General features: G+C 40.7%; 1 protein-coding gene across 3 annotated transcripts in view; it reads right to left on the minus strand.

The window, feature by feature from the left end:
* The window catches only part of SLIT3 (slit guidance ligand 3), a 469,203-nt gene that overhangs the window by 99,512 nt on the left and 354,855 nt on the right, over positions 1 to 14,836 (minus strand). For all 3 annotated transcript variants that reach the window (XM_032124874.1, XM_032124875.1, XM_032124873.1), the window contains 3 exons: positions 10,136 to 10,286; positions 8,937 to 9,011; positions 1,034 to 1,177 (listed from right to left, as the gene is read on the minus strand). In XM_032124874.1, coding sequence (XP_031980765.1) covers positions 1,034 to 1,177; positions 8,937 to 9,011; positions 10,136 to 10,286 — 370 coding nt within the window. The remainder of the gene's footprint in view (positions 1 to 1,033; positions 1,178 to 8,936; positions 9,012 to 10,135; positions 10,287 to 14,836) is intronic.

The raw sequence follows: 14,836 nt of genomic DNA on the forward strand, positions 1-14,836 counted from the left end.
CCACAGGAACATACAGTCCTTTAAAAGCTGGACCATGACCCTGATTAATGCCAAAGGTTACTATTTTAATGCTGAAAGAAAGTCAAGTAATGGATAGCAATACATGTCCCTCAAGCCAAACCCTCTGGTTTCATATCATGGTTCACCATGCACTGTGTGCCCTTCCTGAAAGAAAACTTTTACTCACAAACCCTCATATCATGCTGTGTATATTTAGACTGCTTTATCAGCTGGGGGAAATGTAGGTCAGGTCAGCAGGATAGCTTGAATGTTAAGCATCTTTTTATTAAAAAATGCTGAATTTTGTTTAGGAGCACTGCCACAGGCTGCTTTACAGTATAAAAATTAATTTAATATCTATGGGCAGTATTTTCAAATCCCTTAGTAAAGTGCATACATTAAATTAAAGAACAGATGGCTGTAACCACAAAAAATGTTAATGGAACAGCAAAAGTTCCATATTTGTCATTATAGAACAAAGTCCTTGAAATGAAACTTGAATTTCTTTTTACACTTGAGTAAGGACTGAACTAATTGTGTCATGATACCTTGCAACGTAAGTAGTAATTTTTGCTAATGAATAAATTGCAGATTTTAATTGTATTTTGATTTCTAGAGTCTATTTATTGACAGCCCCACCTAGCTGAGTGCTTTCTTTCTACAGCACAGTTCCAATTTGGGTGGAGGAGAAGTGGGAGGATGCACAGATAGCAAACATGTTCCTACATGCCTAGTTTCCGCAGGAAATAACAAAATAATAAAAACACTAAATGACTGGAAGTGCACAAATTTGACACATCACAGGTTCGCCATCATGTTAGCCCCGAAATTCCTGAAAATCTGTCTGTTTTACAGAAATAGCAGATAAATCTCACACCTGCCCAGGACTAGAGATATATTGAAACCCTCACGAGAGTGCTACAAGGCCCAGCAGTAGCACTTGCTGTCTAGTAACAGATATTTTAGCAGGCACTGCTGAACCTGAGCACTCCCACCCCACGTGGAGAGGAGCAAGGCAGGGCTTTGCACTTACAGGGTCTTCAGCCCTGTGAGGCCCCTGAACATCCGTCCATGCACAGATTCCAGCTGGTTCTCTGTCAGGATCAGCTCCTGCACTCCTGAAGCTCCATCAAAGGTGCCTTCTCGGATCTCCTTGATCTTATTGTTGCTTAGATTTCTAGAAGGACACAACCAGTCACAATAAGAAAATTAGTAGTGTTTTATTCCAAACATACATCATCACACTGGAGGAAGAGAGGAAGAATTTGTTCCTTTTAGTGGTTATCTGGAGAGGCATTCATTCAGCAAGGAGAGCATCCAGAAGTTCAAAGGTATTCCTACTGCCCTTACAAATAGCTCCCTTGCACTCATCAAAACCATGATTATATCAGATGTATCAAGAGAATTTAAATTAATGCAAGTACCAGTGTTTAACACCTCATGTAGTTCTTTCTTATCCATGTCTCAGGATACAATAAGTGGAAGTTTCTAACACCTGATTCATGTCCATGAAGTTATGGACCATGCTTGGGACTGGGTGCTCATCTGGCAAGAGTCAGTTACTGTTACAGCCACTGAAATGGTGTCACACATTGAAATATGGACCACCTTTATCTACTGCACCATGTATCTGATACAAACTTTAGTATGTGCACTTATGAACTCCCAGGCACTTAAATAAAAAACCACCACTCAAAAGAAAATGAGTATCTCTTAATTGTCAATTCACAGCCACTGCAATACACAGCATTATTTTATAAATATTTACTCTGCCTATACAGTCTCAAGATGTTTGCTTATAGATCAATATTAGAAAACTTTGATCTACAAAGTCAAATGAAGTTCTCCTGAAATGCAAAATTTATCTTTTGAATATTTCATATTTGTGAAAACCCCAGTGAACAGACAATTTCTGAATGATAAAAGTGCCATCAGGGATGCATAAAAATAAATGGCATTTAATTATTTAAAACATTTATATAGAAGGCCTTAAGCACATTAAAACTTTGAGCCTGAGTCCTTCAAGTATCTCCCATGATGTCCTGTATAGATTATGATGAATAATTCTATTTGTTGAGGTTTATGACAGGAAACACTGTACTTTTGTTTTACTATCTACAACAAAAAGGAGAAAGTACAAGATACGTTCTTGCTTCCAAGAAGATGCTAAATTCCAACACCATTACTCATACAGAATAGCACATTATTCCAGAAATGATCCCAGTACAGACACAGCATGAGTAATAGTCTCAAAATCCAATTCCAGGTGATATAAAACAAATGACAAGGTATCAGATTAACACCTGGGCTACTCTGCTCAGAAGAGCTGGCAATCTTACTGGGATAAAAGTTGACAGACGACATGGAAAGAGGATAGCTTGGCCTCAGATAGAAATAATGTGGGTCTTGCTCTTTTCAGAAGTCATCACTTAATAAAATAAAATAAAAAAAAGAGCCTTGGAAATATGTTTCATGTGGGAAACTGGAGTACACTGGTTTATGTCTGCTGAACAACTGTCAGAGAGTGGGCCCTACAGCATGTGGCCCATCACCTCTTGTGCTTTCTTGTGATCAGAAAGAATAGGAGCACGCCAGCAATCAGCCAAAAATAACATAAAAACATATAGAAATACTTACACGCAGATTTCTCTTTCCAGAAGTTTAGTGCTTTGTGCAAACGCTCACATGAAGAGTTTATGTTCAGTGTCGAAGCAAGTCAAGGGAGGATATTCTGACATATGCATTTAATTTTGGGGCTCAGCTATTTCTCTAGTGGAAATGTTTATAGCTCAGCATCTCTTTTGAATGCTGGCATAAATAAATGCTCCCAAAGATCCCCGTCCTGGTAAAGATCATGCCACGATGCACATTTGTACAAAAATGAATGAATAAGTAAGTAAATGTTTGTGGTGGGAAGGGAGGGTGAGTTACTGTAATAGACAAAGACTTTGCAGATTGCAAACCGACCTACACTTGTAGTTATAGAGTTTTAAAAGTTACTTTTTACCATATAAAAGATATTTAGGTACATGTATTAAAGCATGGGGGCAATTTTAATGGTCTATTAGATACTGAAGGCAAAAAAGAGCAAATATTGGAGACACAGGCTAGCCATGATCTGCAAAGGAATTGGCACCATTATACAGTGCAAACATCTGAATTTTAATTGCTGCCAAAGGACTTCAGCAGATAGGTGACTTCGCTCATTTGAGTTAGCAATGCCTGATCTTTTCAGCAACACAAAATTACCCATAAATATGCCAGCAGTCTCAGAAGAAGCCAATTATAAATACCTTTCCTATGCAAAAGATTTGGAAATCCAAGATTAAATGCTATGGTGAAATCAAAGTTGCAAAGCAGAGAAAAGACAGGCTCTGCAATAACAAATAGGTAAAGATGGCACTGCCCTGCAATCCTGCTTGGAGTATTGTCAAAGCAGATGTTCTGCCAGCCTGGATTTTGTTATTTGTCTTCCCGAATCAGAGTTTCCCATACCAGAATGCAACAAAAAAAAAGGTAAGATGACAACATTCGGTCACCAAAAAAAAAAAAAAAAAAAAAAAAAAAAGTTTCCTCCTGAAGTCTGAACAGCTAGAATAATAAACATGAGAAATTACATACTTTTCAGTCTAGAGCTACCAGGAAAAATAATCAGCTGGTATAAAGCTTAAAAAATGAAAGCACTGAAACCTTTTGCCTGGTCTGGATCTCAGAGACCTCTATCTCCATCCTTCCCAGCCCTAAAAGAATCTTTTATATGTGATCATCACACTCGACAAGGAATTTTTTTATCAGAAAAACCTACTGACGGTTTATAGCAAACTCCCACTACAGAAAAGCCCCATCCTCTTGCAACACTGAGCTTCTACAAGGAATTCTTCTCAAAATACTGGAAGACAGTGAAAAAGAAGCTGAGTTTTGAGATTCCTATGCTCTCTGGCAGGACCCAGATGGGAGCCAGCCTGACCTCAGCCTGGTAACTCACAAAGGCTTATTCCATAAGGACTTCCTAATTTACCCTGGTGATAACATTTAATCCTATTTCCAGACTTTTATTTTGGGCAAGAGGTCAAAATAAATTTTCAGAAAGCCTGGGTCTGCTTTATGTGGGGCTGTGAATAGGAAATGAAGAGATCCAGAAGCTATCAAGGTGACATTGTTCACACAGCTCACTTTTCAGTCACATTTTATTTACATTATGGCTGAATTTTATAATAATATTATTTCTGTTGATCTCATAACTTCAACACAGAACAATATGGATTCTATTCAGAATTAACAGGAGCATTCACCCTGCTCTACCTGCTGGGTCAATGTCAGCATTCCAGCTCCCCACTGCTGCATTCCTGACACACCTTCCCATCCAGAAAACCATGGATCCCAGACCAGCCAAAAGGGATCTGCTTGGTCTCACCTCCAACCTTGCAGTTTTATCATAAAAAGCCTCTTCTGAGTGGGGTTTCCCTGGAATATTTCTGTCTGCTGGAGATGTGTTTGGAATCGCTAAGTACATGTGAGGAGGAAAAGCCCAGGGCTGCTGCATTCCTCTGGTGGATGCTGAGAGGCTTTTACAGCCTTCCCAACAGTCTGGCTGGGTTTTACAGTGTGAGCTGTTTTCAGGAGCTGGATGGCACTGAAAGTCTTAAACACTACAGACAGACAGTGAATTGCACCCAGTGACACTCCTACACTCATCCAGCAGAGCAGACTGATGGCCTTGCTGTAAAAAACATGATGAGCCCAAATGCCATGAAGCACAACACAGTCTGCAACAGGATTCCCAGAAAATAAAGCCTGTTTCTGCATAACAAGCGACAGATGACTGCAACCTCATTTGCCACAGCAAAATTCATGCTTAGGGGAAAGAACAACAGGTAACAGCTGTTTCCAAAGACACAAACTACTTCTGCCTCCCCAAGAAACTTGATATCCTGGTTTTGAAACTGACTTCTAGTCTGCAAACTTTATCATTATTCAATTCTATTTCACGTGTAAAATGGTCAAATCCTGGTCAGACACTCCATACCATTCAATGCAGCAGAAATACTTACAGCCAAATTAAACCTCCAAAGGCAATTACATGCTAGAGGTGGGTTGGCAGTACCAGCTATTGGCAAGACAGCCTGACACTTCTTATAACAAAGACCATAATATATGTTCACTTTGCAACTTTGGCAAGAATGAACTGTTAGATGACCCCTTCAGGTTTTGAGGTAAATATTTTTTATTACTCTTGTTCTCAAGAGAAGAGGTCAGCCTCCTTTCTCCCCAGCAGTGCATGAAGTATGGCAGTTCACCTTTCTATTTTGAATGTGAGCTCATTGCTGATTTTTTTCCCTGCAGAAACAGGGACCTCAGCGGGAATGGCCACTGATTTCCCGTAGGCACAGGGGAGTGGGCAAGCTCTAGAGATGGCATCTGGGGGCTGCAGCCTCTCCCTGTGGTCAGTACCCCATCTCAGCAAGCAAGGGCATCTCTGTGCTCCCTCTGAGTCAGACACCCAGGGGCTTTTGGACACTGAACCTGTCATGGCCAGGAGACCCCTCCAGGCTCCCTCTGCCATGGGAGTCCCCAAACACTTGAAGGTTTTTTGTCTGATTGACAACTTGAGGTAGTGCCAGGGAGTGGTGGGGTTCCTAGTGTTTGCTTCATACTGAATTTGGTAGCTGCTGCAAGAAAAGAACTGCTCCCTTCCACAAAAGTCAAAACTTCACCTCTGTGAATGGGGATGTCTCCCCTCTCCCTACCTGACACGAGGCCTTGATGTGTAGAGTGGGAAGATCTCCCACTGGAAACATAATCCCCTGTGAAAGGCAGAAGCTTCCAGCTCCCAGGGCTGGAGGGCAGCAGGTCCTGGAGCCTTTCTATCTCCTGGCAATAGGATACCCCCAAAAATCCAAGTTCTGGAGCTGCTCCCACTCTTAAAGAGCTCAGAAATGCATCCTTGTGTTCCCCCTGCACTTCAAGCAGATTCAAAGTGCTCTTTGATAACCACTGCAAAATATCAGCACACAGTCCTTGGAGCCTGAAGTCCCTGGGATGGGACTTCAGCCTTCAGATCTCCCTTTACACTTGCAAGATCAGGTGAGGCAATATGAAAACAACACAATGAAAGCAAAACAGAGTTGCCTGGAGAACCCAGTAAATTACTTCTGGACTGGATTAGACCTGTCTAGAAGAATCCACACCAATCTTTTTATTCTACTATAAAAAGCATTAAACATAAAATGATTAAAATTAATGTTATGAAAATAGCATTATGTATATGGGATTTGCCAACTAATTATTGAAGTTAATTATTTTTTTTAAAGGCACATGCAGACATGTTAACCTTTTTAAAACCAGCAGGGTAATCTTAGCAAGTTAATTCCTAAGTAAAATGTGGCATCACATTGCATTATGTATCTCTGACCTTTAAATTTCTATATCAAGAATTTTGTTTTGCATTAAAATGTATTAAATCCTAGGCTGACACATCACACAATAAGGCTCAGCTTAGGAGGACTATTGACAGACAAATTGCAGCACAACAGCTAATCACATATTAGAGGTAGGGTTGGTAGTACCAACTATTGCAAAGGTGGTCTGACACTTCCCTTTTCTTCCCATGTTTGTCTCTCTCTGGAATTCTGCTGGAGCTTTACCAGCCACAGTGGAGCTATCGTACTCTGAAATGAAGTTTCTTTGCAAAGTTCCTTAGCATGAATCTGTCACTAGTCCTAAACTCAAGTGAAGGACAACCAGAGGACAAGCATTCAAATATGCTTCAGATATACATATTCCAGATATTCAGATTCATTTCAGAAAAAAAGAGTGTTACAGAGAAAAAAATAAAGAAAAAAATATTACTTAGGCTAATGGCCTGCCACTGCAAAGCTCTGAGCTGCTTTCTTAAGCTTAGGAAGCAATTCAATTTCCAGACAGCTTCCTCCACCTGCTGTTTGCCTTTAACACTTAAGCAGACAAGGAATATATGATGAGACAGAGTCAGTACTGTCAATCAAATAATAGTTAGGTTTCTTGTCCCATACACACACTAAAAAAAGGGGATTTGATCAATATTCTTCCTCTCTGATTTACTAGCAGCAGTGAACCCCTATGCAGACCATGTGCTGACATTCCTGCCACACAGAGCTGCTGCTTTAGGACCATGAGCAGCAGCAATTCCATCCTTGGCATTCCCCCACGTTTCCGTTCTTGCATGGTGGAGAGGGGCCTTTCATTAGCAGAAGGATTTGCTCTGGTAAAGGCCAAATAGTAGCTTGGAAGGAAAGGGATTTTTTGTTTGCTTGTTTCTTCCTGGTAACCCCTTCCTTTCACAATATGGAAGAAACAGGAAAAGAAGTCTAATCTGGCTTTTTAAGGATCAGGCTATGGAGTAAAGTTGTGGCTGAAGTGTTGGTCTGCTCATGAAAAAACACCTTTTTCAGAAAATCTCTTTAAGTAAAATGGAGAAACTTCTTTAGAGCCCCAGGTAGAACAAAAGAAATGAGCTCAGCTACAAAGATTTCCTGAAGAGCCTCTGCTTGGAGGCTGCCACTAAAACCCAACAAGAGACACTTTGTGGGGTGCAGCTTCTTTTGCCATGAGTTTGACCTGCTTCTGCACACCTCAGCTCTCAGCAGCTACCAAGGACAGATAAAAGATTCTTCTGTTTCACAGGAAACAAGTTCTTAAAATAAACTCTCACAAGGGTTTCATGCTGGATTTATGCCCAAACTGCAGCCCCTGTCGAGGCATCCCTCCTTCTGTGTGATTGATAGGGACAGGAAGGACAGCACTGAACTTCTCTACAGTAAGTTTTAAATGAAACAAATTATTCCAATTTTCTAAACATAAATCCTGAAGGTTTGATGAGGACAGATGCTTTCCAGTTTGTGGATACACTTATATAGCATGCATTTTTCATTCCTGTTTACTATCTACTTACACAGGGAACAGAGCACTTATCAATGTCAACAACATTTTCTGACTGCACTGTAGCTAAAAATTATTGATCATTCATAAAACATGAGGCAAATGCTTGTGATTAGTTCCCCAAGTCTGCTGGTCTGTACTTACACAAATACAACCCCACCCCAAACCTGCAGAGCTGCATCTGAAACTCGTGCAGAAATAAAAAGAGTCCCACTACAGTTGCCTCCAAAGCCCCTGAGATCTCACATGGATTGAAATGGCCAGGAAGCTCCAGATGGCAGAAACCATGTGAAACGAATGCAGAACAAATAGCCTGGTTTGGTTGGGTTCCCTAAATTAGGTCGATTCAGACAATAAAACCTCACTAAAAGCAAACAGTTAAATGAGACATTAGCAGTGGGTCCATGGGATTAAACACTTCACGTAACTTCAGAAGGATCCACTTTGAAGACTATCAGGAGGTATCAAACATTTTATCCTCTTTCCAAAACAAAGCACTGTGCCAGGATTGTCAACAGAATTATATAGCTGTATTTGAATGACTGATCTATAAGTTTGCTAATTTATTCTCTTCTCTAAACCAATAATGATCACCAGAAACTGCCATCATCTGTATCTTGCAATATTATATTCCTCTATTTGAAACAACCACACCACAGCTGAAGACACACAATACATTTGAGAGACAAAAAAAAAATGCTAAATGTCATATTCATCTCTAACAATAAGCATACCATCAGAATGAACTCTGGGACACAATTCCTGTCAGTCTCTATGAGTGAAAGACTAAGAAACGTAGCCTTAAAACCCCACTGAACTGTCAGCCTAGGGATCTTCATCTGTCAGTGTGGTTTAACTGTGCCTGTCCATCCAACAGGGAACTCATTCAATTTTGGTAAACTCACACTAAAAAAGTAATTTCTACTACTGCAGTACTAAACTATAAAAAAATCATCCCTTCCTCCTTCCTTACAATCCAAGGCTGCATGTATTCGAACAAGCAAGTGACTCAGACTTACATTTTCCTGAGGTTGGGCAATTTCTTGAAGAGTCCAATAGCTTCCAAAACAGAAATATCATTGTCATTCAGACGCCTGAGAGGAACAAACAAAGAGATATTTAATGCTTCACAGATGCCTATGGATATACCCCTGTGACATTCAGGGCTGCCACACAGAGAACCGTGACCTTTGTCATGCAGGGCACTCTTCGCCATCTCCCTCGGACTCCTGCAGGTGAAAGAGTTTAGCTTTGAAGGAAAAGGGACAGAGGGGACTCATCTATAGTAAAAGCTCAGGATGCCTTAAAGAGTGTAATGCCAAAGGACAGAGTCCCCTCATCTCCCAGTGCATGGCATAAGGAATTACTGACCTAATCTGTTACACACAAAGCTCGTGTGCGTGACTGAATCTCTGTTGTGCATTCTGCTACATGAGACACGCAATTGGAGGTGGGGTCCATGCAACCAGAAGGGCTCTGATTTCAGGTCCTTTCCTATAAAAATCTACTGATGTTCAACATCAATGTGAAGGCCACTGTCTTGGCAGGTTTAGGATGCAAAATTCTTTCTCTGATTTCACATAGCTCCATTTTGCTATGTAGAGTCTTTGCTGCATTTCTGGATGTCTTTCATACTTTTTCTTAACTTCAGATCAATAATTTTATGAGGTTTTAAATAGAGTAAGTACAATAAACACAGTACTAACTCAAAAAAAGAAAATTCTGTTTGAAGGGGATACCAATGCAAGAAAAGAACTGTAATCTTCAGTTGCTAAGCAATAAAAATGCTTTCTCATACTCAAATTTCTTGAAGTTACATTAGTTTTAGTGAGAGCCATTTCACCCAAGTAGCAGGTAACGCTGAGATGGAATGAGCTCCTGACCATAGATAAAACCATTTCTTAAATAAAAATGACCAGGTGCAAAGACAGAGGACTTCAGGGTAGACTGGAAAGGAAGGACACAGCTTGGGCCTGGCCAGCATTTGAGGACACACGGCTGCTGCATGGGGCCATGGCTCCTTTCTCATCCCCACAGCTGGCATGAAAGCTAAGGAAATTAGAGTTGTGGTGCAACTCTGAAATAAAATTAACTTTCCCATTTTCACACAGGGATAAAAGTAGGAGGTGCCTTTAATTGTCTGAGTCCCTTTCACAGCCTTTAAAAATTAGGAAAGTCAACACATCCAGCTGAGCACCCCTGGGAGAGCCCCACTTACAGATCAGTGGTGTACTCAGGAAGGTGAGTGGGCAGTCGGGTGAGTTTTTGGTTCGAGCAGTCTACGATTGTCCCCTCGCAGCGACACTTCTCAGGACAGACAAGGTCCATGAAACACTTCCCAGTGAATTTACTTCTGTAATCCTCTGACCCTGCAAGAAAAGGAAAATATATTCCAGCAAACAGTTGTTGATAACTGCAGCAACCAGAGATATGGAATCCATCCTCAGCATTGCCTCCTGTCAGCTCCCAGCTCCTGCACAGTTTTAATACTTGCCAAGGACTTGTGTTCAGCAATTTTTAAAATTACTCCCAAGACTTGCCTCTGGTTTTTCACTCTCCCCTTAACAGACTAATTCCTTGTCTAACAAGCCTACCTGTTAAGGCATTTTCCAGCAAAGTCACTTTTTTCCCATTTGGAATTTAGTCCAGCAACAAGGAAAAGGCATCTCATGAAAGAATTCAAATGACAAAAGACTTTAAAAGATATCATTAAAAAGTCCCAAATGTTCAGACCTCAGCTATTAGAGCTATTTTTAGAGCAATCTTTTATTAGACAACCTTGTCAACTTTCCAACAATTAGGTATCTTTATTAAGTATGTTAAACAAACAGCAAAGGAAAGTAATAGCAGTTTAAATCATTTTCATTTTAATTAAGGAGTGGGTAGACCGTACTTAGTCAGAAGCACTCCCTGATGTCCCATTACACCATGATTGCCAGACCTCTTTGACTGGGTTTTTGACCCGTTCTAATGAAATGCTTTTCCAGTTAGGCTCAGTGAACTAATCTGTCCTTTTCAGGTTTGGTTTTTCTCGTTTAATAGCAGCAGGTTGGAAACTCGATCTCAGTGCTTCAAGGAACCAGGAGGATTAATAAATGTGTATGTAAGCAAAGTGTTGCCAAACCCCCACCACGCAATTGCTGCCCACTCACTTCGTATTTCATAATGGAAGCACCAGAACCGTCCCAGCAACCCCGTGCAAAGCCCAGGGATTGTAATTACCAAGAAGCATTTTTCAAGTTTTCCAAAGTTTTAAAAGTCAATTACAAGGCTTTCTCAGAGAGAGGAGATGAACAAATGTATTAAGAACCCAAAAACATCAGCAAAAACTTAAACCCAAGCTGAAATTTGTTTATAGAGACTTGATGGCATTCACCACCTGCTTCCCCTTCCCAGACTGATAAATACACCACTGCCCATTTTATGACCACATACTATTTTCTGAAAGGAAAAAGAAGCTGCCTAAATCCACTATTATTTTAATTTATGTTACACATTATCTCCACAGGGTGATGCAGCGAAAACAAGCAATGCTACAGGCAATCCAACACTTTGATCCTGCAGACACGCTTTGGTTTAGTTTTGTAACTCCAAACTGGATTATGAGAACCCTGACATACAGATTTGTACCTTGCCACTTCAGTGGTGCTAAATACTTTGCTGGTTTTTGTGCTTATTATAAATTACACATCTAAAGTGCAACTTCACTGACTGCACAGTACTTAAAGTATTAGGACCATTGGGCATTTTAAAGCATTGCAAAAGTACAGTCTAAGCTTTTTCCCACACCACCATCATTTAAACTCTTATCCTTTTAAAAAATCCAACACTTGATTTCCAGTCCTAGACATTCCAAGCTTGGTAGTCAGAATGTTTGGTTGTCTATGATTCCTTGGAAACAATACCAAAGACAAACAGTTATCAGGACCAGAGTTTATTAAAGCTACTACAATTACAGCACACATTGAATAACCCACCAACAATCAGTGATCAGAAAGTGTCTTGGAAATCCCCAACTTAACCCTTGGAGAAGCACTTCTAATTTTCCTAGTAAAAAGCTTTTGTTGAAAAAAAAATCACAAACAACATGAAGTTACATAGGGTAAACATTTATTAAGTAAAATTTTCAGTCTACTGATGGATACAAGATTCATCTTCCTATGGGAAAAAAAGGATAGGAAAGTAAGGGGAATTATTTGTGAAGGAGAAGAGCAGTGTATAACACTGGAGGGTGAAAACTGGTTTTTGGTTTTCTCTTAAGCTTTCTGGCTGAGCAAATAAAGAATTTTAGCACATTTTGACTTGGCCCCCACTGAGGCACACAACCTTCCACATTGCATCAGCTATAAGAAATTGATGCTTCCTGGGCATCTGTCCACGGCCACCACCATTGCAACAGGGGAAAGCCTGTCAGCTCAGCAGGAGAGGAAGGGAGCAAACATCACCTTCCTATTGTTTGTTCCTTCTCTCTCTCTCCTTTCCTTTTTTTTTTGTTTTGTTGGTTTTTTTTTGGTTTTCTTTGGGATGTTTTTGCTTTTTTTTTCTTTTTAAGTGAGTTTAAATAAGAGTTACCCAGGTAATCACTGAGTCAAAGGTAACCAACAGCCTGTATATGCTCAGCAAGTACTCAGTCATCTCTTAGCCTGTGAGACAGCAGGGATCACCTGCCAAAGACTAGATAGAATTTACTATTTGACCTGAGCCTTGAGATCACTTGGGCAGGTGGCTGCTCTATTAAGATATTCCCATCTGGGATAGCACTGTGAAATTCAGCCATCTGCTTGCAGAACTGTTTAAGCACATACATCCATTTCTCCTGACTGCCGGGCTCTGAGAGCACACAACAGGACTCAGGAAGCACAGCTCACCACCACATGCATGGAATACTTCTTGCACACCATAAAATCATCTGTAGAAAGCCATAGAGAAGAGATGCAGGACAGAACATGACCCGGGAGTTTCTAGAAATTCCCCAAATTAGGAAGGATTAAGTTTGCTGTAAAACAAGTAGCCAAGGCAACAGCAAGGCCTGTGTGTGACTGAGGGCAGCTGTGGTTATTTGAATTGCTAGTTACTCTGACAACATTTTTATTTTACAACCAATGTGACACCACTATCAGGTACCAGGACACTGTGATTTCTTATTATCACAAAACAAACACAACGTGGCATTTCTCACAACAGCAGCACTGAGATAAAGAAACATCACATTTCCAAGTGCTAAAACATTCTATGTTCCTTTCTGATACCCACATGGAGAAATCAGCCAACAGAGAGAAATACCTTTTTGTTCTATTCTGAAGCATTGTTTAGAAAAACTGATTTCACTTTTTAAAACTTAGCTTTGCTCAAAGGGCTTAAAAGTTCTGGATGATCTGTTTTGCTACAAATCAGGCTGTCTCAACAGGGCTTGAAAACTGACCTGATACATTCATTCTAGAAAATGATCCAGCTGCCTCAAATTTGGCACCAAAAATATGACCATTGAGATCAGTTGGTCTAAAACATGAATGAAAACCCCAGGAATCTCTAAAGTTTTTCATACAACCACGAGATCACAATTCTCACTGGGAAAAAAATAAAGAGGGAAGTACATTTTTTGTCATAATTTCACATTGCTAGTATTAATTTTTATCAGTAAGCACAGATAAAATCTAAGAATCCCAGATGTCCTTCTATTGATGGCTTCACAACAGATATGTGACAAATTGCAAGACAGGACAATATTTCAGTATAAGAAAACTTCTGCATGAGTCTCTCAAAGTCCTTTACAAATAGGTGTTGTTATCTTTGTGTAGGGGGGAGTTAGGCAGTAGTATTTTAAAGATCTTATCTAAGCTGCCAAAGCTAAAATGGCCCATTTGGATTTGCTGACTCAGCTTTGCCCTACGGAATTATTGGATAGCAGTGTTTTCATACAGGCCCAGTTACCCATGTCATTTCAAGAGATAAAAGACAATGCTTTGCAGACTCTTCTGAAGTTTTGTTTTTTCATTGTATTTGTTCACAATGCAATGCCAGCACATTAAGGTTGCTCAGAGCAGGTCCAAAGTTACACTGAGTGGCAGGTGTCTTGTTGCAGAAGTGGCATCCAAAGTGTACCTCAAGTAGAAGGATTCACTGGACAGCTCAAACAGACAGATGCAGCTTACATTATTCATAAAGTAAGAAGACAAAAGTGATTTTTCATCTCAGTAGGTATGGCCGGAATCACCCTTGAATATTATCAACCAACAGGACGCCTGACTCCTTCATTGTGAGAGCAATTAAACAGATTAATTACTTAGAAATGGTTATTCTGCATGCAAGCCCTGTGGAAAGTCTGTGCAAACACCACTGTGGCTCCCTGGCAGTGCCCGGGAGCCTGGTTAGCAACACTTCACCTGTTCCACCGTTCCTGTGCGGAAAGGGCAATCTCTCACCTTCTGATGCTTCTGACCCAGCAGAAGTATCCAGGCATGCCATGCGGCAGGGAGTATGCAGCCTTCCATGGTGCTTGACAGAACCATGTTCCATTTGTATTGTTCTACCACATGGTTAGATCAAGCACAAAGGAAAACCCCATGGACAGCCAGAGTCAGAGTTAGGCAGCGCCAAAGAGAGAGGAGCGTTGAGAGGAAGCAGCATGGAGAAGCACAAGCTGAAGGTTCACGGAGAGCTGCTCTCCACTCCACCCATGCAAAAAGGTGCTGGATACAAGAGGTCATCCTTTATGCTACTGCAGGAACACCCTGGAGCACAATTGGGGTTAGTGAACACGAACAGAGCCCGGGCGAGTTCAGAGACAGAGCTGACACGATAGAAAACACCACCAAAGGACTGCTCACAGCTCCTTCCAGGGAGCACGTGCAGCTCCCATCACACAGTGAATGCCCAATCTACACTGCTTTTTATTACTTACTCTCTCCTGGTGTCTCCT

Source organism: Corvus moneduloides, chromosome 15, assembly GCF_009650955.1.
Source record: "Corvus moneduloides isolate bCorMon1 chromosome 15, bCorMon1.pri, whole genome shotgun sequence".
NCBI lineage: Eukaryota > Metazoa > Chordata > Aves > Passeriformes > Corvidae > Corvus > Corvus moneduloides.